This window comes from Cydia splendana, chromosome 27 (assembly GCF_910591565.1).
Source record: "Cydia splendana chromosome 27, ilCydSple1.2, whole genome shotgun sequence".
Classification (NCBI taxonomy): domain Eukaryota; kingdom Metazoa; phylum Arthropoda; class Insecta; order Lepidoptera; family Tortricidae; genus Cydia; species Cydia splendana.
The window spans coordinates 7,246,763-7,274,464 of record NC_085986.1 but is presented as its reverse complement, the minus strand read 5'-3'; the positions used below and the strand labels follow the sequence as shown (position 1 = coordinate 7,274,464).

At 38.5% G+C, this 27,702-nt stretch overlaps 2 protein-coding genes across 2 annotated transcripts in view; one reads left to right on the top strand and one right to left on the bottom strand.

The window, feature by feature from the left end:
- The first annotated feature begins 1,308 nt into the window (after window positions 1–1,308).
- On the top strand, window positions 1,309–15,003 carry LOC134803775 (uncharacterized). The gene is made up of 4 exons (XM_063776611.1): window positions 1,309–1,616; window positions 2,657–2,771; window positions 14,280–14,404; window positions 14,819–15,003. Exons 1-4 carry the CDS (start codon window positions 1,398–1,400, stop codon window positions 14,975–14,977), a joined length of 618 nt encoding a protein of 205 aa, XP_063632681.1. The 5' UTR covers window positions 1,309–1,397; the 3' UTR covers window positions 14,978–15,003.
- A 7,936-nt stretch (window positions 15,004–22,939) lies between these two features.
- LOC134803792 (probable multidrug resistance-associated protein lethal(2)03659) overlaps window positions 22,940–27,702 on the bottom strand; it is a 40,792-nt gene continuing 36,029 nt past the window's right edge. Inside the window, exons 32-33 of the mRNA XM_063776627.1 lie at window positions 27,324–27,420; window positions 22,940–26,959 (exon numbers count right to left, since the gene is read on the bottom strand). Coding sequence (XP_063632697.1) covers window positions 26,918–26,959; window positions 27,324–27,420 — 139 coding nt within the window. The 3' untranslated portion in view covers window positions 22,940–26,917. The remainder of the gene's footprint in view (window positions 26,960–27,323; window positions 27,421–27,702) is intronic.

Genomic DNA, 27,702 nt, shown 5'->3' with positions numbered 1-27,702 from the left:
ATTCCGAAAAGAGACTTTTATTATGATGGAATTAAGGGTGATTTTCATCTGAATTTCGGAATTATCCGAGATTCGGTAATACCCGAATACACCTTATTAGCTATTTAGTATGATCATTCTAATTAGGTGCCATAAAAGCTGTGATTCATAAATAATAATAATTTGATTATTAATAGCATATTGTTTTATTTCTCACATTAGGTACCTACACATGTTTGTTGTTGACACAAAAGTTGCTGTTTTATTTTTTTATTCCAGATACTAAAAGGTTTTCTAAATTAAAAGTAAGGTAAACATACTAGTACTCCACATGCTATTGCCCAATAGATGACACCTTGCTGTCATCGCTATTGACAATGAGTCAATGACTTAAGTTTCAAGATGACATGTACTGGGAAAATATGTACACATTACCTAAATATATAGCAATCTGTCTGGCCTAGTAGTTAGTGACCCTGCATATTAAGCTGATGGTACCGGGTTCAAATCCTGGTACCGCCATTTACTTGGGTGATGACAAGGGAAATGAATTGTTTCATTTGTTATACACAAAGTTAACTACATAGGTATGACAAAAGATACAATTGTTTCACCTCTATATAGTCTTTGAGAGCTTCAAAGATAGCTTGGCAGGTCTCTGGTATTATTTCTGAGAGCAGTTGGGACGATATGGTCGTGCAGAATTTCAGTTCTCTTAGGTCTCTGCCAGACGCTAGATATTTTAACGTCGCCTAAAATTAGTGGCAATTGTAGCCACTACCAAGGCGATTTTAGTTTGTTTAGATAACACTGGAGGCATTCTTTTTTGAAAACTTATACATTTTCGTGGTGTCATAGCAACTGGACGGTAATGTAGCCAGTTGACGAAATAAAAATATGCAGGTACAATGCTTCAAAGAAACTGATTTGCAAAGATTTTCATGCAAAACTATGGATTGTGTTGTCTTAGGCTCTCTACCTACCTCTAAAAAGCAAAGCCGCATTGAAGCCCTTAAGATTTAATTTAAAATTATAAAGGATTCCATTGCAAAAATTTTATGAAAAACACGGAAATATGGGACACTTGGCAACACTGGCGCACGTGTGCGGCAGTCTGTAAGCTAGGATCGCACCGTTTTGACGGTCCGGTGCGATAGTGTGGAAGCCCACGCCAGTAAAGCAATTCCTAGAACCGCTTCAAGGTCGCGGTCCGGTGCGATAGTCTGTTACCACTTTAAAGGTTTCGCAGCCAGGCCATAAAAAAACAACAACTGTACGTCAAAGCACGTCAAAGTCAAATGTCATAACTATCAATGTCAAACTAAAAGCGAAGCTTTTCGGGAAGCGTTTGCTTCTAGTTTGTCGGCTAAGGAAAGTGTAAAACAATGCACAATTTAAACGTCTAAACTACATGGGAAATGAGCCAAGGCGCGGCCCTGACCCGCAGTCGGGTTAGCAGCGAGCAACTTGAACTCCTACTGTCGTTTATGGAAGAACATCCCGACTTTGCAGCGAGCAAGCAATCGGTCTATTCCCGGCTCAGTTCCTGCAAGCTTTGGCGTCTGTTGGCTGAACGGCTGAACGCCGTTGCCCAGGATTGTGGTGGTGCGAGAAAATCACCGGACAAGTGGTGTCGTGTAAGTTATGGGTTTTAGACTTGATTTTTTGAGTGTTTGGATGATTTTTAGCCGGCGTGAAAGCCAGGCAGCTCTAAGATTATTTATAGTCAGTTTTTGCGTAATATAATGTGCAGTATTTCAAATCCCTTTAAGTTTTAGTAAATATGTATGCTAAAGAAACTATAATGTTATAAGTACATTATGCTTACACTACTTACCTATAAATTTGTATCTTATGACCTGAAACCTCGATGATTCTATAAAAATTTATGTTGATAGGGGGCTAACACAAAGTACCTTAAAATCAGGTAGCTTTAGTCCACAGCTTACAACTATATTGTCCAAATTCAAGTTTTTAAAATTATGTTCAGTATATAATATAGTTGTTGGCAATGGATAGCTCTGACATAAGAACCAGAACAAAGGTGGCAGACATCCTCACCCACATAGACATGCAAAAATGGAGGTGGGCAGGCCACACTATAAGATGCAAGACAGAAAAGTGGAGCCAAAGAATTCTCATGTGGCACCCTACAGATGGGTCAAGATCGCAAGGCCCTCAATTAATATGATGGGAAGACGAAATTATACTCACAGTGGGACCACTCTGGACAAGGGTGGCAAGAGAGAGGAAATACTGGAAGGAGTTGGAGGAGGCCTTTGCCGACAGGCACACTGAACTAAGAGACTTCATATAAACATCCAAAAGTAAAAATTACTACTTTAACCAACAATCATGTTCAGAATAAAGGGCTATATAAATAAATAAATAAAATATAACATAGTAGAAAGAGCATTAGTGTATCTCAGCTCCAAAATGAATGTAACAAGTACAAATCATAAAGGCTCATTAAAAGGCTTGTTAAGAATCAACGTAATAAACTGAACCATAAGTTGTACTTAAGGACTTACTTGATTTATGGTAGCAATTTTGAATATTGGATTTTTACATGTTTTAATTAAATTTGCCTTTGTAAACATGTAACAATTCAATATAATAAAATAGAATTTTACCCTTAAGCGTGAGGCCACTGGATTTAACTTATTTCCCTTTTCAGTACTGGGCAGACATCAAATACAAGGCCCGCAAGAAGACAGCGGCCGGCGGAGCCCTAGGAGACCTGTCCAGTGTTGAGGAGCGCTTGGAAAGGCTGCTCGGGAGCAGCGCGGCGTGTAAGTATCAAAATAAACTAATTATAATATTTAAAAAAAAAAAGAGAGGCTCAAACTCGCGACTCTGAATCACTAGTCTATGCTCTGCCGACTGAGCTTCCTCTCGGTACCTACCTCTCATAATACTCATAATTGTAATAAAAAAAATACAAGTACAAAATAGATACAATTGCGGAAAAGAGAAAATTCGAAACGAGTGGCGATAAATTAAATCACGACCGAAGGGAGGAAGGGAATCGACACGAGTTGCGAATTACCTATTCGCACGTGAATCGTACAACGTTTTACAGTACATATGGCCCTTTAAATTTTTGACATCGCACGCAGGGCCGGATTAAGCATGTCGGGGCCCCTAGGCAGTGCGAGGCTCGGGGCCCCCTAATACAATCAATTCTGCACACAGCATATTCAGTACAGGGAAATAAGTTTGCGTTTTTAATTTCAATCTTCAGGCGTCGGCCGAGCCGATCCAAATCGAACGATGTCTTTTTCACTCTTATTGCGTGGACATAAAGCTTTATTGTATCGGTTTTTGCCGATCCCGCGTCGCGTCAAGTGTGGGGAGAGCCCTTTAGGCTTAAGGCCATTCCCAGTGGAATACCAAAGATGTGAGCTTCAGCGTCACTTTCTATCATACCTCTAATGGCAAATTTTAAGCGAGGCTAAAGGCTAAGCTCAACTACTTAGTGCCCCAAAGTTTATTTTCTCAATAGTTAATATTTTGCGAGGCTGAACAGCGATTGTACGACCATAAGACCATACGCCGAGCCACATGATTAGAATCAACCTAATAATAAAGAATTTCCATATGTTAAAATTACTTAAATTACTCGAGTTAGACCATGATAAGCCTGCAACAATTTTGATAGCACTCGCAGTGCAAGTGTTATTTTAAACTTCTATGAAATTATGACGTATAAATAACACTTGCACTGCGTATGCTACCAAAATCATTGCAGACTTGGTCTAACTCTATTCATTTACCAGTCAAGCTAACATGTAGATGATACGGGGTCAACTAAAAAAGCAAAAATAAACGCGAGCGCAGCGAGCGCGAAATTTTTTGATAACAATATCGCAAATTGTGAAAGCGTGTTAAAAGGCCGGGTATCGATCTTCATCTGGGCCTAAAAGTCCGAAGTGCCCCAGTGAGGCGAGCTTTCATGCGAAGTCAAAGCCATGCTTCATCAGGCTTCAGGATGAATAGCTGAGCAAAGACACGAACCAATGTCCATTGTATTAAAAAACGAGACCGCAGGCCGAGCTTGGCGCAGCGAGGCCAAAGGCTAAGCTGAAGTAGAGGAGATGTGGAACACCCAATAATAAATAAAAAAAATAAAACATAAAAAAACACAAACCAATGGTAAATTGAGGTAAAAAGTGAGCCTTGAAGGTCGAGCATTCCTATGAAAAACTGGGGACACGTTCGTCTTCTTTCTTTTTCTTTGTTTTAATCAATAGTCCTCGTGATTCTAATCAATAGTCCTCGTGAGTCGAAATAACCCAAAAGTTGTTGGTTGTTCGAAAAAAAGTGAACCATTTTTCCTGAAAACCCCTATTATTACAACTTTACAACAGGTACGCAGAATACGCCCCGTAAACTGTAACGTAATGCTTCAATTTGATTACAGTATTTCATTAATTTAAAGAATGGATCGAAAAAGAACAATAACAAAGCATACTCATTATTATAAGAAAAAAAAATTACTCATTAATTTTGACCCTATGAAACAAAATTTTATTTGGTGCGTGCTGAGCCGCCGGGGCCCCCTAGCCGAGGCGGGGCCCCTAGGCAGTTGCCTACTTTGACTTAAGGTTAATCCGGCCCTGATCGCACGAAAAGTGCTATTTTACGCACTAGTGCGGGAAAATAGGGCCATATTTACTGTTAAAATTGTTTTTATTGAATAACCAGCGCGCCGGCCTCGGCCAAGGCACGTTTACACTGGCCGTTTTGTGCGCAAGGAAATTGCCTCGCGCGTATGCTCGCTCTGTGTGAACCCGGCTAATTTTTATATGCAGTAAAGCTAAATTAAAAACACACATAATACATATAAGCACATACATGTATAGCTAAACTGAACTATAATTAAACAATAAAAACTCACATAACTACACGAACAACCCATCCCGCGTTGCTCCCGGCGCAAAGGTGCCCATCATGCTTGCTGCATTACCGCGTTGAACCTTGATAGACAACCACTGAGCCGGGGTGCTTAGCCAAGATGACAATTGCTTGCGCTACAACAATGAAACGCTATCTGTTTCTATCGCTCTTCCATATTAGAGAACACCATACATTTTGAAACCCGGCGACGTGTCGCGACCGCAGACGGGTCTAAATTTTCTGACCATATCTATTCTATCAAATAAATAAAAAAGTCGAGCTATAGCATGTCTTTCCAGCCGTAGATTACATTTTACATGAGAAAAATTAAAACCTTCATTTTTTCATTTCATCTCATACAAAAACTGTATATATCACATTTTTTGGGGACAATAAATAAGACAACAAAAATAATTTTGACCCAGACGACAACAGACTTCGCGTCGCTGTGTTACTTAGTTTCGAACCCGACTGAATACCACCATACTTAGCGTAGGAAAGAGTGGTTGCTCCATACATCAGTTTTCTTACCAAAACGCGATTTATTTTTATTTATTTTATTTAAGTCTTATACCGACATCCATTGTCTGAGTCACAACTTCAAATTGCCCCCAATCCAACAATAAAATAGTCTTTGTTTTTTTATCACCTGAGTAAATAGTTTACAGACGGAAACTGTTTGATGTAACTTATACTATTTTAATTTAAGATGAGAAGATGATTTATTGTACAAAGACGTGTAAAACATTTAAATAAAAGTAAATAAAATCTATCCTCCAATGGCTCCTTAAGCCAGTTGAGGGTAGATGAAAATATTACATGATCAAATAAAATGTAGGTTAAATAAGTAGGGTAGGACCAGGGCCGGATTAACCCTAAGTCAAAGTAGGCAACTGCCTAGGGGCCCCGCCTCGGCTAGGGGGCCCCGGCGGCTCAGCACGCACCAAATAAAATTTTGTTTCATAGGGTCAAAATTAATGAGTATTTTTTTTTTCTTATAATAATGAGTATGCTTTGTTATTGTTCTTTTTCGATCCATTCTTTAAATTAATGAAATACTGTAATCAAATTGAAGCATTACGTTACAGTTTACGGGGCGTATTCTGCGTACCTGTTGTAAAGTTGTAATAATAGGGGTTTTCAGGAAAAATGGTTCACTTTTTTTCGAACAACCAACAACTTTTGGGTTATTTCGACTCACGAGGACTATTGATTAGAATCACGAGGACTATTGATTAAAACAAAGAAAAAGAAAGAAGACGAACGTGTCCCCAGTTTTTCATAGGAATGCTCGACCTTCAAGGCTCACTTTTTACCTCAATTTACCATTGGTTTGTGTTTTTTTATGTTTTATTTTTTTTATTTATTATTGGGTGTTCCACATCTCCTCTACTTCAGCTTAGCCGTTGGCCTCGCTGCGCCAAGCTCGGCCTGCGGTCTCGTTTTTTAATACAATGGACATTGGTTCGTGTCTTTGCTCAGCTATTCATCCTGAAGCCTGATGAAGCATGGCTTTGACTTCGCATGAAAGCTCGCCTCACTGGGGCACTTCGGACTTTTAGGCCCAGATGAAGATCGATACCCGGCCTTTTAACACGCTTTCACAATTTGCGATATTGTTATCAAAAAATTTCGCGCTCGCTGCGCTCGCGTTTATTTTTGCTTTTTTAGTTGACCCCGTATCATCTACATGTTAGCTTGACTGGTAAATGAATAGAGTTAGACCAAGTCTGCAATGATTTTGGTAGCATACGCAGTGCAAGTGTTATTTATACGTCATAATTTCATAGAAGTTTAAAATAACACTTGCACTGCGAGTGCTATCAAAATTGTTGCAGGCTTATCATGGTCTAACTCGAGTAATTTAAGTAATTTTAACATATGGAAATTCTTTATTATTAGGTTGATTCTAATCATGTGGCTCGGCGTATGGTCTTATGGTCGTACAATCGCTGTTCAGCCTCGCAAAATATTAACTATTGAGAAAATAAACTTTGGGGCACTAAGTAGTTGAGCTTAGCCTTTAGCCTCGCTTAAAATTTGCCATTAGAGGTATGATAGAAAGTGACGCTGAAGCTCACATCTTTGGTATTCCACTGGGAATGGCCTTAAGCCTAAAGGGCTCTCCCCACACTTGACGCGACGCGGGATCGGCAAAAACCGATACAATAAAGCTTTATGTCCACGCAATAAGAGCGAAAAAGACATCGTTCGATTTGGATCGGCTCGGCCGACGCCTGAAGATTGAAATTAAAAACGCAAACTTATTTCCCTGTACTGAATATGCTGTGTGCAGAATTGATTGTATTAGGGGGCCCCGAGCCTCGCACTGCCTAGGGGCCCCGACATGCTTAATCCGGCCCTGGGTAGGACCATGGTCTAATAAAACATGGTCTTCTATTCCCAGAGTGACACGGGCCTACGTCACAATAACATTGCTACTTTATTTCAACATAACATGTTACATGGGTACATTATACCTATGGTTAATAAGTTAAAATATTTCTTTATAATTTTATAATTTTCATTTATATGTATTTTATCTTAAATTTTACAATAACACGTCATTTTTAATTATTCGTTAGCAATATCTTCCGATTCACGAAAGAAATTTCAGACGTTCGGGTAATTCTGTTAACATTACTGGCAACACAGGATAGCGCTGTCACATTTGACAATTCGGATCTAGATAACTTCATGCCCTGACCGTCATCCTTGTCGAACGCGTGTTAATTGTTATTTCCTTCTCGCTCAGTGTCAGCAGTCGCAGTGTTTTCCAAACTTTTCACGTCGTAAGCTTGGTAATTAATGTGTAACTGTGAATTAGTTTTTCAAACGTTTGTCTTGTATAGATAAATAAAGTTTAATTTAATACATTAGATTTGTTTTATTTTACTATGTTTCTACATGAATAACTTAAAATTAATGCCGTTAAAATAATTTTCACCGTGGGTTAAAATTCTCCCACATTTTAAAGTTTGAGAACCTGTAAACAGCATGATGACGTAGGCCCGTGTCAGTTAGGTCATACGCGAATCTCGGAATAGAGTACCAGGCGGAGTATATTATTATACCATGGGTAGGACGCTGTCGTTCAGTGACAGATCCAGGCGGTTTTGTATTTGGTTCGTTAACCAATAAATGTTATAACTACCCGAAAATGTAAAAATTGTTTGTTGACTTTTATTTAAATACCTAAAGATACAGACTATAGTCCCATAATTTGTTAGTATAGTTGTTCGATTTGTAGCTGGCCCCGACCGGCTAATCCTTTGTTTATTGTTAAGTAAAACCCCGCGTGACCCTGAAAAAAGGGTCGTATGATTCTAATAGGCACCTGAGCGCTGGCTAGTCCAACGCTCAAAAAACCAGTGTAGGTAGATAACGCGCCTTTGTTATGCATATTGATGACACATTTTAGACTGGTTCTGTAGCGTTCGTCGTAAATTATCTTTACATTTGCTCATTTTGCATCTTATTGCAATTTCCATAGGAGTTGTAATTCAATAACCGGTTAAAGTGACGTAACCATTTATGCAGGTAATTAGCACACGCGGTTTTACTTAACAGTAGAAAAAGGATTAGCCGTTCGGGGCCAGCTACAAATCGAACGACTATAACATTATCTACGTATACATATGTTAGTTACAAAATTAATAGATGGCGCTGTACGTTTCACCACGTTCGTTTACTCATATTTACCCCTCCTTCACTCGAATGAGTAAGAGCGATAGAGAGGCAGATTACGAAGTTTATATCTGTAGGCCCTCTGATTTTCAAAAATTGACGTTCGACAATGCAGTTACCACAAAATATATGGTGCTGTATATCGTTACCGTTATCTAAATCGGCTTTCACACTGATGAGTAAGATTTTTACTTAGACTTTACACATCTTATCTATGAGATACATTTCTAATATATTTATCATATTTGTACGAAAATAATTATAAAAACTGAAAACTTAAATTCAACTCAGTCAGTCCATGAGCCACACCGCTTGGACTCAATACATTCGTAAGTCAAACTGCTGAATATCAAGATGTATATTAAATTGTTATATATTATACCGTTGCTTAACACTGTTAGCAGCCATGGTCTTAAATTGCAACAAGTGATCATTTTTTCCAGACATAATATTCGGACACCGGTATACACTAGCATGGAATTATTTTCGCCAAAAACTTGGCCCACATTTACCGAAGAAGCTGGTTATTTGACTGAAAAAGGTAGCGTACTGGAAAAAGCTATGGGGAAGTATTTTAACGATTGGTTGATCGAAGAGAAGTTATTAAAGATTAATTCATTCGAAGATGACGTTTTTGTATACGCCAACAATCTGGAAAGGACTATAGAAACTGCTAGAGCTTTTGTTGAAGGTGCAGGTTTTGGTGTAGATGTTTATTATAAGAATATAACAGATGAGGACCCGGTTTTTAAAGCAATACTAAGGAATGATACGGAAGAGTTTATAGAAGCAGTTACAAATGCCATGGAGATCAAATTGAATAGCTACAACTTGACAGATGCTTTTTTAGAATTAAATGGAATTGTTGATCTTGGAAATTCGACAATTTGCGCATATTACAGTGTTTGTGATTTGAGTACATTAATAGATGGAGTTAGTCTAGCTATAAATGAGCAACCGTCTACAACAGGTGCTTTAGTCTACGGATTAGATATGAGCGCCGCGCCGGCGCGCCGCCGCCGCCGACAAAATTTTCGCGCCGCCGCCGCCGACGCTGCGCTATCGGCGTGGCATCGGCGTGACCTTGTTAGATAGTACTCCTTTCAGAATCAGAAATATATATTTTATTTAGTTTAGATCTTTAACAGCGCCAGTCTGAATAGCTCATAGACATTCAAAAGGTATTGTAAGTTGTAACTTATTGTATAATAAATAACTAAATAAATAAATAAACAATTATAGGTCCATATAATTAAAAAATATTGATGGTAAATTCAAACTTTTCTGTTTGGTAACCGCGCTAGTACTGTTAGGGCAACGAAATGACTAATTTTGCCAGCTGGCTAGCTCATCCGTCATCATCTCGGCCATAAGACGTCCACTGCTGAGGCCCCCTTGGACCTCCATACGTACCGGTTGGAAGCGACCCGCATCCAGCGTCTTCCGGCGACATTAATACGGTCGTCTGTCCATCTTGTGGGTGGACGTCCTACGCTGCGCTTGCTAGTCCGTGGTCTCCACTCGAGCACTTTTTGACCCCATCGGCCATATTCTCTGCGTGCTCATCCGTCATTCACCGCGAATTTAATCATTGCAAGCATGGATTGAATGTCTTTAAAAGGGGTTAATTTCAGATATTAAGTGTTTTCACGCCCAAAGGTCCGGCCGTTGGCTTCGCACGGAATCACGGAAGGGCCTCGGAAACGGAATCTGGTCTCATATAAGCTTGGCCATTGTTCAAATTTCAAGCTTTGCTTTCTCGCAGCCCAATCTTTGGCCTCGCATCGCTCGCATAGAAGTAAAACGCTATCTGAACCTCCAAGTTTTCGGCCCTGTTTGGAGCCTAACTTTCGGCCTCACTTTTAAAATAAATGCTTGGTCATTAGATCTTCTCCGATCTTAGCTTCACTGCAGCACGGCCTTTAACCTCGCACCAATGCACCTGCAGGAAAGCTCCAGGTCTTTAACACTATGGCCTCGGTCTTTATCGGCCTTCGGACTTGCTTACACTGGACCTATAGTTCAATTCCAAGCTCTGCTCTCTTGCAGCTTGGCCTTCGGCCTCGCACAGAGGCGCGCCGTAATCGGCGCTCCGGGCATTCGGCCGTCAGCCAAGCTCACACTTGGCATTACCTGCAGCTTCTGGCCTCGCATGGGAAGGCGTCGGAAACAGGTCTTCGGTGTTAGGTGGAGCTCGGCCCTGGACCTCACTTTTTGACATAAATCTGTTTTTTGGGTCGTAATTGGTTAATGACGGAGCTTGATTTTCCTCACTTCGTCTCTTTGGACTGTCGACCAGACGTTTCCCTGATACAGTCAATCCGCTACTTTTTACTAAGCACAAAAGATAAGGGCCTCGCAAAGATCTTCCGGCCAGGGCCTCGCCAAGATTAAGACCGCCTCTGATGCCGCGCGATACTGTTCATACTTTATAAAACTTTTTTCGTACCTTTATTGAATAAATTTTGCTTGAAATTGAAAAATGCACTTATTTTATAACTTCCTTACAGCAAAAACATGTTAACGGGTAAAATTTTGGTTTGAATTCGTTTTTCATTAATCAAAGGTGTTTCAAGGCCACGCCGCCGATTCGCCGCCGCCGCCGACCGATTTTGACCGGCGCGCCGCCGCCGGCTAAATGCCTATCGGCGCTCATATCTACTACGGATATCTTTTTGTGGATTACTTTTTGATGGAATATTATGACGGGAAAACTTTAGATGAAGTTGCTTGGGGCGAAATACGAACAACAGAGCAATGGAAGAAATTAACTACAGTATCAGAAGATTACAAAGATGTTTGCTTCAGAACTAAGCCCTCTGACAAAGATATATCTTCAGAATTACTTGAATATATGACCGATATATTTGAAAATGGTACGAGGAAATTCTATCTTCTGATGGGACATGACGTCAATATAGGTCCATTGTTGTCTTCTTTAAATTTTAAAAACTACACTCTTAATGGTCAGTTTGAGAAGGAGCCTATTGGCGGGAAAGTGGTGTTTGAGAAGTGGCACGACGAAGTGAATGATAGAGAGCTCCTGCGAGTGCGCTACGTGTATCAGTCCTCGCAGCAGATCAGAGATGGCGTTGAAGCCAGTTTACTGCACCCGCCGCTGGAGGCGCTGCTACAAATGGAAAGTTGTGCTGTTGATGTAAACGGTTTTTGCCTGTGGGACAAGTTCATAACTATATTGAACAATGTATAATTGGATTGGCATATTGATTTGTAAAGATTCGCCATAGCAATCCAGCGCGGGAACGCTGCCTGCGTGATGGGCACCCTACCAAGGGCGCAAAATTTTGTTTTAGTTTTATATTCATTTTATAACACTTATTATACACGATGATTTTTAATCGGTGATCAGGAACATTTTTTTCTAACTCAGTAGATCACGTTGAAGTCGTAATTACATGGAAAGAAACTTGTTTTTTTTTTATCATAATTTTAACTTTGAGATTCATTTTATCCTAAAATCCTTGTCACTCTACTCTACTAATCGGTATCTATGAGTTATAGCCTCTTTACAAACTCAATGGCAATTGATAATTTATGAGTGATAACTTGTCATTGTCATATGCATAAACAAAGTGATAGATCCGTCAAATTTCCCGCCATATCGATGGCACTTGACGTATCGTAGTTACTTCGTGTAGGATAACCATGTATTTAGTGGTTATTAGTTTTAATTATGTTTTAACTTTTAATTAATTAAACAATGAGTTAATTGCGTGAGACCTAGCCTAATAAGTTTAATTTGGGCTAGATATTAACATTTTTCTACTCCTGATCACCGATTAAAAATAATCGTGTATAATAAATGAGTTTCAACCTTCGAGCAACACCGGCTTCCGACACATCGGAAGGGAGGGGCCCAAGCTCGGAGTAATTAACAATGGAGCCGCCATTAACAGGCGTTCCCCTCTGTCGAAAATAGGCGGCCAATGGTCAACAACTTGTCAACCATATGTATGGACTGACGTTTATCTGACATGACGTACCTATACATTTGATGTGCCCCTCCCCCGCAAAAAACGGCAGACTATTTTGTACCGAAAATTTTAGACATGGCGTCTCCGTTGGTTATATTCTCTAAGGGCCCAAGCGATATCTCACCGTACAAATCTTTCTGCCATTTTTCGCGGGGGGAAAGGTGCACACAGTCCCACTTCTCACACACTTACATACAAAATCCAATCTGTAATGACGACACAAATACATAGAAAATGACACACGTCAAAGACAAATCTTGCATACCTCGATCTCTTTTTGTGTACGGACGAGTGACAAGTGTCACAACACGCACACTAACACATTTTCGTTGAAGTATGTTATTGTATTCTGAGAGATGAGAAGTCGGATTTGTCGCTCGACCGATCCGCAATTTGTACTGAGCGAGCAAAATCGATAAATCCAACAATTACATGAGACTAAAATATAATAATTGTGTTTGAATGTAATTAAACGTATGATATGTAAAAAAAAAATATTACATGTGAAATGTAACACTTTCTTTTTGTAAATTTGATGTCCCCGACCTCTTTTTATAACAAAAAACCGAGCAAACAGGCATTTTTGTGCAGCAGTGTTCACGCGCGCGTCTGGACTCGGTCTAGTGAAAAATCCAAGTGCAACTAGTTTTATTACCCGCGCTAGATTAGATTGACGCGCTAATCTTGTACCTCGGCAGAGGGGAAATAGTGCGAATGCCGCCTCCCTTCCGTGTTGCTCGAAGGTTTCAACCATGTAATATTTGAAATAAATGTACTTTTTTTTTCAAAGCAAAATTAGTAGTATTATCATTATTATCCATATTTAGTATTCCTTGCCCTCGTATAAGTGCGGCCATTGGCCGTAGAAGACGGGTTATGACCACCACCATCTTTTTTAGGGTTCCGTACCCAAAAGCTAAAAACGGGACCCTATTATTAAGACTCCACTGTCTGTCCATCTGACTGTCTTTCTGTCACCAGGCTGTATCCCATGTGTTTGGGTTTGTTAGTATTCTCCCGATGAGTATTTGTTGCCTGTTGAAAAAAAAGTACAGTCAGCGATAAAAGCTTCTCAACAAAAATGAAATTTATTTTTTAATTAATAATACTTAGATTAACGGTTAACCTAACAGTTCAAAAATGACAATCGAATGCCAGTCTTACTCATCGAAAATAAAACACATGTTTGAAGTGCCGTATGTGCGAAATATACATATATCCCTTAGCCTGGTAAAGGATTAAATATCTCTCCTTTGGCAGTCGAGTAAATAAAGACATATTTTATTAGAAGTTTTAGAACAAATAAAAAAATATATATATAGTAGTGTTTCTACTTGAAATAAAAACAAATTAAAATATTTTCTGAAAATATTTTATTTTGTTCTAATACTTATAATAGTATTGATTGGCAGCGCCATCTCTCTCACTAGCTCGGTATCACCTGAGATGATCCAGTTAGAAGGTCGTGTCGAACCATACTGTTCTACCTTAGGGATGGCCAGGGGGCTCCATAAGCCTTCAGTAAGAAGTGCATATACTTGGAAAAATTCGACCTATGCCGCTGTGGCCCGGTGGCCGAATGGCACAGGCACCTGCCGCGATAGCAGAGGACGCTGGTTCGATTCCGGCCTGGGGTACTGGAGGTCTTGGTCACTTTTTCTTAGTATATGACATTTATTTCAGTTTATAAAGACGTAATATAAGATATTTTGATGTCAGCCTCAAGCGGACGGCGACAGAGTTCCGACGACGACCGCAAGCCGGGCGTAGACGACGACATGTGTTCCGAGGGTTCCGCCCCGGCCACTGAAGGCAAGCTCTCGACAGAGGAACTTCTCGCTGAGGTTAGTCACCATTATATATACCTACCAGTAGCGACATAATGGCGACAAAGATCAGGCGGGCGTAGACGACGACATGTGTTCCGAGGGTTCCGCCCCAGCCACTGAAGGCAAGCTCTCGACAGAGGAACTTCTCGCTGAGGTTAGTCACCATTATATACCAGTAGCGACATTATGGCGACAAAGATCGGACGACCGCAAGCCGGGCGTAGACGACGACATGTGTTCCGAGGGTTCCACCCCGGCCACTGAAGGCAAGCTCTCGACAGAGGAACTTCTCGCTGAGGTTAGTCACCATGAGATACCATCCAGTAGCGACATTATGGCGACAAAGCTCAGCCACGATCTCGCGCGGCGGCGGGTGATGAATGAAAATTATGCCATAAAAACTTATATAAATACTGTTTCGTCCAACAGGCGGCCATGCGCAGCGCCCTAGCGGCCGAGAAGCAAGCGGAGGCCGTAGCCCAAGGAGTGGAACTGCTCAGAGACCTGGTCGCCATACTGAGAGAGAGGCCGCTCGCCGCTCCCACTCTACCGCCAGAACATCTGATGCATCATCATCATCGACTGTGATATGGCTGTTAATATCTAAACTGTAGTGCTACAAAATGTGACGTTTTCTACAAAAAGGGTACTTATTGTCAGTTGTCAATAAGCCGCTATTTCCATAAAGTTTAAATTTGAAATCAACCTTATCGACAACCGACAATGGTAACCTTTAGTTGAAAACGTCACAAATGTTTCCACAAATTTAGAAATTCTACAGTATGTCTTCCACCATGGGGTTTCAAATGCAGGGCTCGATTCTACTCGCTAAATCGAGCTGCTTTTAATATGGGCCTTACCCCCAAATCGCGAAAAAATGCTTGACTTTTCCATAGAAAACTTCGACTACTGATCAGCCAAATAGTATGAAAAAGCCAAAAAATGTTTTCGCGATTTCGGGGTTGGTCCCATGATAAAAGTAGCTCAGTGCAGCGAATTGAATCGAGCGCTGCATTGAAAACCCAATGTTGGAAGACACCCTGTAAAAGAAACACGGTAAGTATCCGTGAAACGCAGATAATAATTCTGTAAAAAAAAAAAGATTTATAAAAGGACGGATCACGGATAGGTGTCGTGTGTACTACGTTACGGCTTAATAATCTGGGGTAACTCATTAGTAACAATTTAATCCGTGATATACGCAAATAGCGATTGTTTCAAAAGACGCAAAGCGTATTACGGATACGTATCGTCTGTGTTATTCTACGGGGTTATTAACTGGGGCAACATTGATGTACAGAGTGTATGAGTAATATTGATTCATTCTTTTTTCTTGCTTTATTTCTCTTGAATTGATTCAGATTTTTCCGAGAACATATCAAACTTTTTGGAAACTCTCCGTAACTTTCCAAACTAAAACAGGAACGAAATTTTCGTTTTGTGTGAAGATAAGTATAATATTTTATCACAATATATTATGATTATCTACATAAAAATACCAAATTGATTGTTAGTTTCTAAGTGCAAATTGTAGAATAAGTAATAATCGGCAAATCGCTTTAGCCTTGGGTTTCCATACAATGTGTATGAGATATTAGGTATTGTTACATACATTGCAAACGTATGCCTGTATAGACAAGTAATAGGTAAGTATGTATCCAGCGAGTAGAGATAGACCAAGAAAAGTCTGCATCGATTTTGATAGCCCACGCAGTGCAAGTACTACAAGTGTTATTCATACGTCATAATTTCATAGAAGTTTGACGTTTAAAATAACACTTGCTGCAGACTTTTCTTGGTCTAACTCTAGTTAAGTGAACTAGAACACGGTATATTTGCAAACACGAGGCTCAATCGATTCGCATATCGTTAAATGTGCCTCTTGGTTAACTTTGCTCCAAAATTTGAAAATTAATTTAATTTTTAAAAATAAAATATATTGTGGTAAGCATGTTAATATATTACATATGCCGATTAAAAGTAGACCATCACTACTATGATATTGTAACACATGAATGAGGTTCAAAGTTAGTTTCATCTACAGGATGGCTAAAAAATAACTGCATTCCCGTTGCCAGGTTTTGGGATTATACTGAGCAACTTTTACTATGGGACCAACCCTGAAATCGAGAAAAAAAGTTTGGCTGTTTCATACATTTTGGCTGGTCCATTTTCTATGGGAGGGTCAATTTTTTTTCGCGATCGGGGATGGTCCCATAGTAAAAGTTGCTCAGTATAATCCCAAAACCTCCCTGGCAACGGGAATGCACTTATTTTTAAGCCACCCTGTATATAAAAACTGTTGGAGCACAATTACCCAGTGGGAAGCAGAGTAGACATTTTTCGGTATTTAATATTAGAAGTAGGCGTATTTCGTGAGAGACAAATTTAGGAATACAGACTGCTAATCTGTTTATTTTCAAGTTTATTCGCTACAATACTATGTATTTAATGTGTGTTTGACTTATTGGTTTAATACGTTTGATTTAGTACGTTGTTTTAATAATCATAAAGGTAATATTACAAGCATCGTACCGATCTTGTAACTGGGTGGCCAGTTGTAAATATTGACTTGATTTTATCTGTGTTAACGCTTTAAACTCCGAGTCGTAAATAGATTCCAAAAAAAGTAAGACAATTAATGTTGCCACTGCAATAATTTGTTTGTAAAATAGTAAATTTCTTTTTATAAATAAACACGCTAAGATAATTTATTTATTGGTAATTTTACTCCCTCGATTTAAAAAAGTACTTTTATTTACTTATTTTTACATAAATACAAGACGCGCTAGTAAAAAGTGGCAACACTGTCCTACTTTTTTTGGAATCTAATTATGATTTTCAGTTTAGTTATAAGGCATAAGTGTGTCCAAAATTATGCAAAATTGAACCCTATCACTTTGAAATAAAGTCCAAAATCAGGTGGGAAATATATTCCCACTGCCTTTTAAAGGCTTAAAAATCTTAAAATACAAAATGAAATGGAATGAAATAAAACTATTTGTCAAGCGAAAACTAACTTTAAAAAGTTGTATGATGATCTTAAATCTACGAACTTTTTACTGTATTAGAATTATAATAATAATGTGACTGTTTCAATAGATACTTTTTATTTTTTAATATTAATTTCTCAGCATTTAAGCTGTCGAATATACCTAAATTTTAAAATAAAAAACGTCTTTTTATACATTAAATACCTGGGTCGATCAACTATTTCTTGTTGTTCTGTCCCATCAGCTAGACAATTGTCTTCTATTATTATTATTCTAAGAGACAATTGTAGCAGTTTGTTAGAAGAACTGCCGTGCCCTGTTCTACAAGTATGCTTAGTAGATGTCCCATTATGGAAAGCTAGGCCTTATGATTATAAAAAAATCTAGTTTAGTTCATTTAAATACGAAGAAACTAGTATTTTAAGAGTGTCCCAGGAGACTGTAACCATGGCAACGAGTGACGAGAAAAAGTTGATTCACCCACCTACAAGATAACCTGTCGTCTAAAATTATCAAGGAAATAATATCAAAGTCACTTTGAGAATAAATTAATCAATCATAGAGTCGTAAAATATAAATAACACAGAAAAAACAAACCTGTTTGTTCTGTTTGCAAAATTTAAGGAAACTACAGCATAATTTGTGATAAAAATATTTATTTACGATACAGATACGGAAAGTCCACTTGACAACTAATCCCAAGAATTGACGTAGGCACTAGTTTTTACGAAAGCGACTGCCATCTGACCTTCCAAACTAGGTTTCCCCTCTAGGCCTTATCCAGATTAGTCCGGATTCCTCACGATGTTTTCCTTCACCGAAAAGCAACAGGTAAATATCAAACTATATTGTATCGTAAATAACTATTGTTTAAAGTAGGATAAGTATCTATTTATATCTAAAACATCTGAAAAATAACAATGATGTGTCAACTCAAGTATTATTATCACCATAAATTCTATTTCTGTTTGTTATCATTAATGACGTGTTCCAAGATAATGGTAATTTCCCTGTAAATATTATATTAACGGATCAATATCAACTGATGCAAATTACATGAGGATAACTACTTAATTTTATTACGTATTCAGAATAAGTTTATAACATTATCTACTACACTGTCTATATAGATTCAATAGTAGTTGCCAAAAGCGTAGCAGTATTTAAAAACAAATTAAGAAATTGGTTAGTCGAGCAAGCGTTCTACGACCATAAAGAGTTCTTTAAAATTTAGGAACTACGGTAGATGTAATATATTAAATACAACCTACATTATGTAGTGAAAATTCATACTTAAATATAATCTTTATACACTGTATAAAATGTGACATGTAATTTATATTATCAATAAATATTATGATTATGATTACTGTCCATATACTAAAAGATTTACGATACACACTGAATATCATTTTTATCCTTTATTTATAGGTCTTAAGTTAGGTCATTTATGTGTAAGTAAAATTTAAATACATTACATATAAACACATTATTAGCCACCTGAGTCCCTGAGGACTCATTAAGGATTAAAATCCAAATGGAATTTTGAATTAAAATGGAATATAAGAAGGTTCCAAATTTAAAAATGAATGACAAGGGGGCTCAGGAGGCTAGGGCCGTGCTGCCGGTAGCGAGGCAAGGCCCAAGCTGGTCGGGGCCTCCGAGAGAAACCGACGTACCATACGCGCCGTGACCAAGGTACAGCCTTCTGCTTCTGACCCTTGGTACAGCCACCTAGCGAGAGTCTTTCAAGGTGTTAGTCGAGACTCATCGCTATGAAACCATTCGCAGACATAATAGTATCACATGGCGGTTATCTCGTGAGCCAAGTACTTGCTGGACTTTTCCTTCTCGGCTGTCACGAGATTCTCATGGGATTCATGGGGGGTGGTGATGTCGACGAGCACGGCCCGGCGCTGCGATCGATCTATCAGCCAGCACAGAGTCAAACTTGTTGGCTACAGTACGCTGTGTGGTGTGGTGAGCAGTAGTCGGACCCTCCGATCGGTCCGAGTCCACCCCGTGTGAAACACAAAAGCTGTCACTCGGACGCCACGTCACCGAAGTGCCAAAACTGAAATTGAACTTTATGCATATGCACGTAGGTAGGTCTATGTTGCCCTGTGGTATGTGACCGATTAATCAGTCTTTGATGGCGTTGGACCTGCGGTGCGGATATATCGGTCATTGGCGTCCAAAAAGTTAATATGCCAACGGAGTATGTGAGTAGGGGCATTACCAGGCGTTGAAGGCGCACACTGTTGCCACCTGACAAGACTGCTTAATACTTTTGTGAGCCTATTAAAACAACGCTCCTTCACCGACCGTCTGATTATTACTATTATTGACTAAACTATGTTAAATTTTCTTATAAAATCGTTCCACGGACAGTATCCGTTTTCGTCAACAGCACAATCTTCCATTCGCAGCAGCGCCTCCAGCGGCGGATTTTGTAAACTGGCTTCAACGCCATCTCTGATCTGCTTCGAGGACTGATACACGTAGCGCACTCGCAGGAGCTCTCTATCTTTCTCTTCTTCGTACCACTTCTCAAATACCACTTTCCCGCCAATAGGCGTGTTCTCAAACTGACCATCCAACGAATAATCTTTAAAATTCAAAGCTGACATCAACGACAGTATGTTAGCATCGTGTCCTACAAGTACATAGAACTTTTTACTACCATTTTGAAACACATCCCCCAAATATTTAAGCAACGTCGAAGCTACATCTTTATCCAAGAGCTTAGTTTGAAAACGGATCTTATGGTAAGCTTTTATTATTTTCAAAAATGACTCCCATTCTTCTACTGTTCGTATTTGTCCCCATGCTACATCGTCTTCTTTCATTCCATCGTAATACGCCATCAAGAAAGCGTCAACCAGAGTATTTCCAAGTTGGATCGCCCCAGCAACATCTGGTTCCTTATTTAACTCGAAAACTATTTTATTTTTCACCTCACTCAAATCGCAAATATGTTCAGTTTTACAATATTCTGAATCTTTAACATCGACTATTTTATTCAGCCTTAATAGCGCGTCTTTTGAGTCGATTTTATTCAATTGCGCTTGCATTTCACTTAAAACGATCTCCCTAAACTCTTCCGTATCATTTCTTATAACTGGATTAAAAACTGGATCCATTCCCGTTATGTTCTTATAATAAACTTCCGCGCACTCGCCAAAAGCGCCTTCAGCGAACGTTTTCGCGGTTTGTATAGTTCTTTCTTTCGTATTAGAAAACACAAACACTTGATTTCTCGAGCACTTATCCAATAGTAACTTCTCTTTGATAATCCAGTCGGCGAAATACCTCCCCATGGCTTGTTCCAGTATCCGTCCTTTTGGTGTGAGAAACCCCGTTTCCCCGTTCCACTTAGGCCATCGTTTAGGGGTCAATAACTGTAAGTTCGTAGTCAAAGGCGTCCGTATGTTGTGCCTGGATAGCATAACCACTTGCTTTAACTGTAAACCGAGACCGACCCCGATAAATGTGACGATAAAAAATAATTTCGCAATCATTATGGGATCGATGTTCGCGGGGCGGCTTATCAATATAGACTGAGCGTGTAACAAGATTTGTTGTTCGACTCGTCTTTGGATTCTTACCAACCAGAATGAGGTGGTCTCGAATTCTGTATCAATATTATTGTAATTATAGACCGTTTGTATGCTGGTTCGAATAGCTTAGCAAGTAAAATGCAGTTGGCATGGTTTTGAATCTTATTATAGCAACTATAGCGAGATACAATTTGTAATGCCATTGACTCTGCAACATTTTCGCTGCGCTTTCCACGTTTCTGTAATGTAAGTATCTGTTTACTATTAAACAAAACTATAATAAAAAGAAATAGATACCTACTTAGTTTCGTAAGTAAAAGAGCGTTGACACCGACTAAAAGTAGGTATTAAAGATATTTATAAAGTAGGTACCTATATGTATTATAGTTGTATATACAAGTTAGCAACTGGTTCCTTGGGGTTTGGGAAGGGTGCTAGTGTGGGACGCTACCTGTGTAGACACTTCTGACCCCATCCCACCTCACCCAAAGCTCCAAAGTCCAGAAGTACAGGGGTCTCGGCCCCGAGTATATTTTTATTATGGCATTTGGGGTTGAGACCCGTGGCGCGTGGGGTCCTAATGCTCTACAACTTTTTAAAGAGCTATCAACGCTGGCTATCAAAGACTAATCGACTTCACTGGTGACCGAAGAGCTGGCAGCTTTCTCGCATAACATATTAGCATCGCAATACAGCGGGGAAATGCTGCCAGCGTCCTCGGCACAATGCCAAAGGGGCCCAATTTCTTAGATATATTTTTATTTGAGTTAGTATTACTTTTTAGTTTTAATTTAGATTTATTTTATAAATAAGTTAGATTTTTTTAGGTACCTACCTGAAACAGAAAATAAACAATATTTACTCTTTAAAAAAAAAGTTAGCAAATATATGAGGTATCTATATTCTGTTGTTTCCACAAATATCATAGGCACGACCGCTGCTTAACCTGTTGGAGGCCAATGACCGATATATCCGCACCGTAGGTCCAACGCCAAAGACGGATTAATCGCGCACAGACCACAGAGCAACATAGACCTACGAGCATACGCATAAAGTTCAATTTCAGGTTTGACACTTCGGTGACGTGGCGTCCGAGTGACAGCTTTTGTGTTTGACACAGCGCTAGGCACTACCTGGCACTACGAACTTCCAGTATTTACTGTATTTGCCGCTATCACTCTTATATTTGAGCAAACTTGAGCAAAATTGACGAACGAACGGTTTCGCGATTACGATTATAAGTACCAGTGTTTAGACCTTGTTAGGCCATACGCAATGTCATCCGACGCCCTTGCGGCGACCTTAACGGTCCGTTAGGTCTGGGGCCCATTTCTCGAACGATATTAGTCTAATATTATTGGTGTATTGTCATGGCAACCCATACGATTTGACAGGGGCCCATTTCTCGAACGGTATTAGACTAATAATATTAGTCCACGATCTGTCAAATCGTATGGGTTGCCATGACAACACACTAGTAATATTAGACTAATATCTTTCGAGAAATGGGCCCCTGTTGATGGCCATAAGATAAGATAAGCTAAGAGCGTTTTCACTCTGTCCAGTGGCGGATTTGCCCTAACTAAGGCCTAGTAGGCCCGGGCCTAGAGCGGCAAAATATTAGGGGCGGCAAATTGTGACAAAAAATTCGCTGATGATAACAAGAAATAACTCAAAATGTAATCAATACGATGGTTGTTGAGAAAGGGGCGGCTACAGGGCCTGGGGCCTAGGGCGGCAAAGACTGCAAATCCGCCACTAACTCTGTCCAATCTTTGTATGTAACCATCATGGATGTTTCGATCGTAACTATATAGTTACAAAACAAAGTTACGAACACCTTCTAAGCGCCACTTGCACCATCCCACTAACCTGGTTAACCGGTTAAACCGTTAACACAGTGTCAAATTTTACTGATAACCATGGTAACGCCAGCTTTAACCGGTTAACCCCGGGTTAGTGGTCCTTACATATTTACTCACAAAATAAAACAAAAATTCATATTTAAAATATTTATTCGCTTTAAATATCACAATGTACCAGCAACCAATATAACATTTTATATTTGATCACTTAAGTACATAACACTATATACACTAATAAGTACATAACATAAGATTGGGATAAAAAATGCATAAATAATATACAATTAAAATTAGGGCAAAAATAGTGGAGCCCGAATACTGATAAATTGCACGTTTAATATTATTTCACCTAATAAAATTTCACTTTTAATATTGATAAGAATAACACTATTAAATCTAATACTTGCGTTACTTATTCGAATCATTTATTTAAAAAACATATTTAAATAATTGACAACAAAAACATAGATTATGTGAAACACTTATTAGGTAAAATAATGTTAGAACATATGACATAATTGGAAATAGCACATCATTTACGTAATAATAGGTAAGGTTATTCGCCAGTAACTGGCCACTCTTAGTAACTGGCCACCCCAAACCAAAAACGAATTATATTCACCTATTAAACAGAATTCATTTTAGTATAAGGTTAGTTATTGAAGGCTGGCCAGTTATTGAAACCTTATACTAAAATGAATTCTGTTTATATACCTAGGTGAATAGAATTCATTTTTAGTTTAGGGTGGCCAATTACTGGTGAATTAACCTAATTGACAATAGCACGTTATTTACGTAATAATAGGTATATCTATAATTTGCTAATTATTTTAAATTAAAGTAATATAGCATAGCACCATGTTTAATAAGCAGACATCGTAAATTTTATAGCATTTTCTGTGCAGCGGAGTGGTGTTAACGGAATTGGTATAAACCCTAATGATTAATTAGAGTAAATTACGTTAATATTAACCTTAATTTACCATTTCAGTTGGAATTATCTATGTCGGCGGTCGTCGGCATATCGTGAAACGTGAAAATCTTTGACTCGTTCCCTGAGTCGACGGAGCCCCGCTACGCGGGGCTCCTATTTCTGGGCAGTTTGCCCTTCGGGCATCTGAAGCAACCTAACGAACCTATCCTACCTATCTATTGGTTTAATGTGACTATCGTCAAAACATTACACAGGAACATTACGATCTGCCTGATCTTACGATCGGCCTACGACATCTATACCAATTCCGTTAACACCACTTCGCTGCACCAAAAATGCTGTAAAATTTACGATGTCTGTTGATAAGGCAAGTTTCAGTTTGTATTGACATTTACTTTATCAGAAGACATGAGGTTAAGACACTGACCTTAGGGTCATACACATTTTATAGTATGCTTAACTTTCGCATTTTTCCTGTAGACATAGCAAAGAGAATCAAAATCAAAATTTTACGCTGCACCCTTAAGGTGGGATACATTTTTTCACTACTTGAGACTCATATAAGAAAAATGTGATATACATGTACGGGCGTTAACTTTTAATGTATTGTCCACAGAAGTGACCTTTTTCTGAAATGTGTTTGACCCTTACATTCCATGTACTTGTGCTCATACGGTAAGGGTACTTGCCCCAATAATGGGACAAGCGAATTTTATTTCGTTATTTTTCTTGGAGGTACTTTAAGTACCTAAGTAATAATTAAGAACTTTGTATGCTATGTTTCATTTTGTTGCCTAACAGCACCTTTTTTTGGGTGAATCTACTTATCTGTCTCCTGGGTCACATATTGAAACTGGGATTGAATTGCACCAGAACTGGAATTTACATAATTTAAAAACATTTTATTTATGGACCTTCTACTACCTAATCATGATCATGTTACAAGTGGGTTGCTGTTGTCGTGTGTTACTGTTGTCTCCTGACTCACGGGACACAACAGAAAAAAAAAGTTGACAATTGACTTTTACTAAAACACCCTATATTTGATAATTTTATACTCCATGTCTTATTAATTATGATAGGTGTTCCTATGCCTTAATTAGCGTATAAGCTAAAAATGATCACAACACACAATTGACATTAAATGCATTGGATGGGTAATGTTGCAAATAAGTATACCTGATCACATCTTAGATTTATAGCCGATAGGCGAATCTCTGAGGGATACGAGTATTGGTGTATTTTTACGTAACAAAGGTACGAACTATAGTCTGTATCTTTGGGTATTTAAATAAATGTAGACAAAACAATTTGTACATTTTCGGGTAGTTATAACATTTATTGGTTAACCAACCAAACCGCCTGGATCAGTCACTGAACGACCTGACTTTAACCTACATTATTTGATCATGTAATGATTTTGTTTACTTTTATTTAAATACCTACAGAAACAGAGTATAGTTATGAACAAGAACTTTTTTTTTGTTCGTAACTGGTTACGAACAGAGTAACCATTTCGCAATGTCAATTCTTTGTACAGTCAACCAATATGATTCCTAGGCCACTATAGAACCATAACCATGTCATAATGAATCAATCTGTTTATCTTCTACGAGTGTTACCAGATTACAATAAATTTGATTTGATATGTTTGTTTGAAAACAAATTTGATTTGTGAATTTGTTTGAATTTATGTAAGTACATTTTAATAATGTACCTTTTTAGGCACATAACAAAAGAGGTATGTTAATTCACAAAAATTCCTGACATTTTCGTATTCCGGCCGTATTCCTGACAAACGGCCAAAGTTACTGACATATATGTCAGGAATATGTGATGTATGTCATGTATCTATTCTAGTAGTTTACGGTTCTATAGTGGCCTAGCAAACAAATTGGTTAACTATGTTCCGAATTGAGATTTGGTACTTCGTTTTTTTTTTTTTCATTTCATATGTGATGCTTATAGTAATGAAATTAATCTTCAAGCGTTAAGTTATTTGCCTAAGAAAAATGGCTTAGCCAATTATTGTAAAATTTTTCGTTTTACGCTATTAGATTTTCATATTTTTGGTCATACCTAGTTAAGGTATTAGGGTAAATCGTCAATAACTGGCCACTGTTTAATAACTGGCCACCTTATACTAAAAAATAATTCTATTCATTTATCTCATAAGTTTTAGTAAAATTAAAGGCAGAATTAATTTTAGTATAAGGTTTCAATAACTGGCCATCATTTAATAACTAGCCACCTTGTACTAAAATTAATTCTGTTTATACATTATTGGTGAATAGAATTCATTTTTAGTATAAGGTGGCCAGTTATTGACGAATTACCCTATGATGATTTTTAAAATTCGGCCATATAAAACCTGGCCAATACCCGTTCATTGTTTAAATGCAAAAGGCACTAATATATAATATTTAAATTAATTAAGTAGAAATGCATAATTTTAATGTGATTTCAATGTGACTTAAATCGCGACCTAGTTTTTTTGTCAAATTGTGGGTATTTATCACGAATGTTATATTATAATGGTGGATTGGATACAGTAAACATAATATTATGTATTCGAAAAATATACAGTTTAAATTCGAGACGTAATCGATATAAAACGAACAGACATTATCATTAAGGGGCGACGAGAGAGGAAAATGGGAACTACGTTTGTATTGAGAAGTGGCCGCCCACTTCCCTCTTAAGTATTGGAAGATTTCTTTACACAGATTATAGTCCTCATGGCAAGGCACTTACAGTAATTTGCGATACAAGTGCGGAAAATGGGAAATTCGCAACGAGTGGCGAATCACGTATTCGCACGTGTATCGTAGGTTTTACAGTACATATGGCCATTTTAATTTTCAACGTAGTTACGTAATGTACTTTTCATCACACTCGCTCAGTAAATGTGGAATTGCACGCAGGTTTAGTGGGAGTTATAGAAAAAGCGTTCTCCCTAGGGAGTTATGAAGTTTCTAGTGCCATAATTAACAGTTTTTTGTCTTTATACAAGGCGTCGCGATTTAACTTACTCTCGTTTGCAATATTCAACTTACGCCCCATGTTGCACAATGTACTATATTATACCACAGGGTATCGTAATGTAGCGCCAGATGTACTGTAATGGTCTTTAATTGATTGATGCATATTTTCTTCAATGTGGCGAGTAGGACCGGTTATTCAACTTTGCTCTTCCTTGCCAGCATTTTGTTGTAGCTCTGAAAATTAATAATTATAATATCAAACAAGGAGAAATATATTTAAAAAAATCGGGCAAGTGCGAGTCGGACTCCCGCACGAAGGGTTCCATATCATTACGTAAATAACAGCAAAAAAAACACGTTTGTTGTATGGGAGCCCCACTTAAATGTTTATTTTATTCTGTTTTTAGTATTTGTTGTTATAGCGGCAACAGAAATACATCATCTGTGAAAATTTCAACTGTTTTATTTATTTATTTACTAATAATAACAGCCTGGTGATAGACACTGGACAGACAGACGGACAGTGGAATCTCAGTAATAGGGTCCCGTTTTTACCCTTTGGGTACGGAACCCTAAAAACGAAGTATAGTAATCTCACCTCCTCGGCCATCTGGTATAGCATGGCTGCGGTGTCGCGGCCCGTCTGTTCCACTAGCGTTTTGAAGATACCTCCATCTACGTCGCTCACTTCAGACCTGTTCATGTACATACATTGAGTTAATAAAAAAAAACACCACTATACATTTTGCGTCGAATGATAGTCCCTATGTCAGTCTCTTTTAAATAAATAAATATTATAGGGACATTCTTACACAAATTGACTAAAGTCCCACGGCACGCCTAAAGTTCAACCTGTCTAACTGGGGTTTGGCTCCAAAAGTGGATGTGAAGCCGCCGTGCACACCGTGCGAACATTCCTCGAGCATAAGGCAGGGGAGGTCCTGCTTAAGGTGGATGTTTGCAATGCCTTCAATTCC

Bases quoted from the DNA above. Each gene is read 5' to 3' on its own strand.
- LOC134803775 (XM_063776611.1), top strand. From the start codon at position 1,398: ATGAGCCAAGGCGCGGCCCTGACCCGCAGTCGGGTTAGCAGCGAGCAA. The intron at 2,772-14,279 runs GTAAGTATCAAA...TTTTGATGTCAG, and splicing joins GCTCGGGAGCAGCGCGGCGT to CCTCAAGCGGACGGCGACAG. The intron at 14,405-14,818 runs GTTAGTCACCAT...TTCGTCCAACAG, and splicing joins CAGAGGAACTTCTCGCTGAG to GCGGCCATGCGCAGCGCCCT.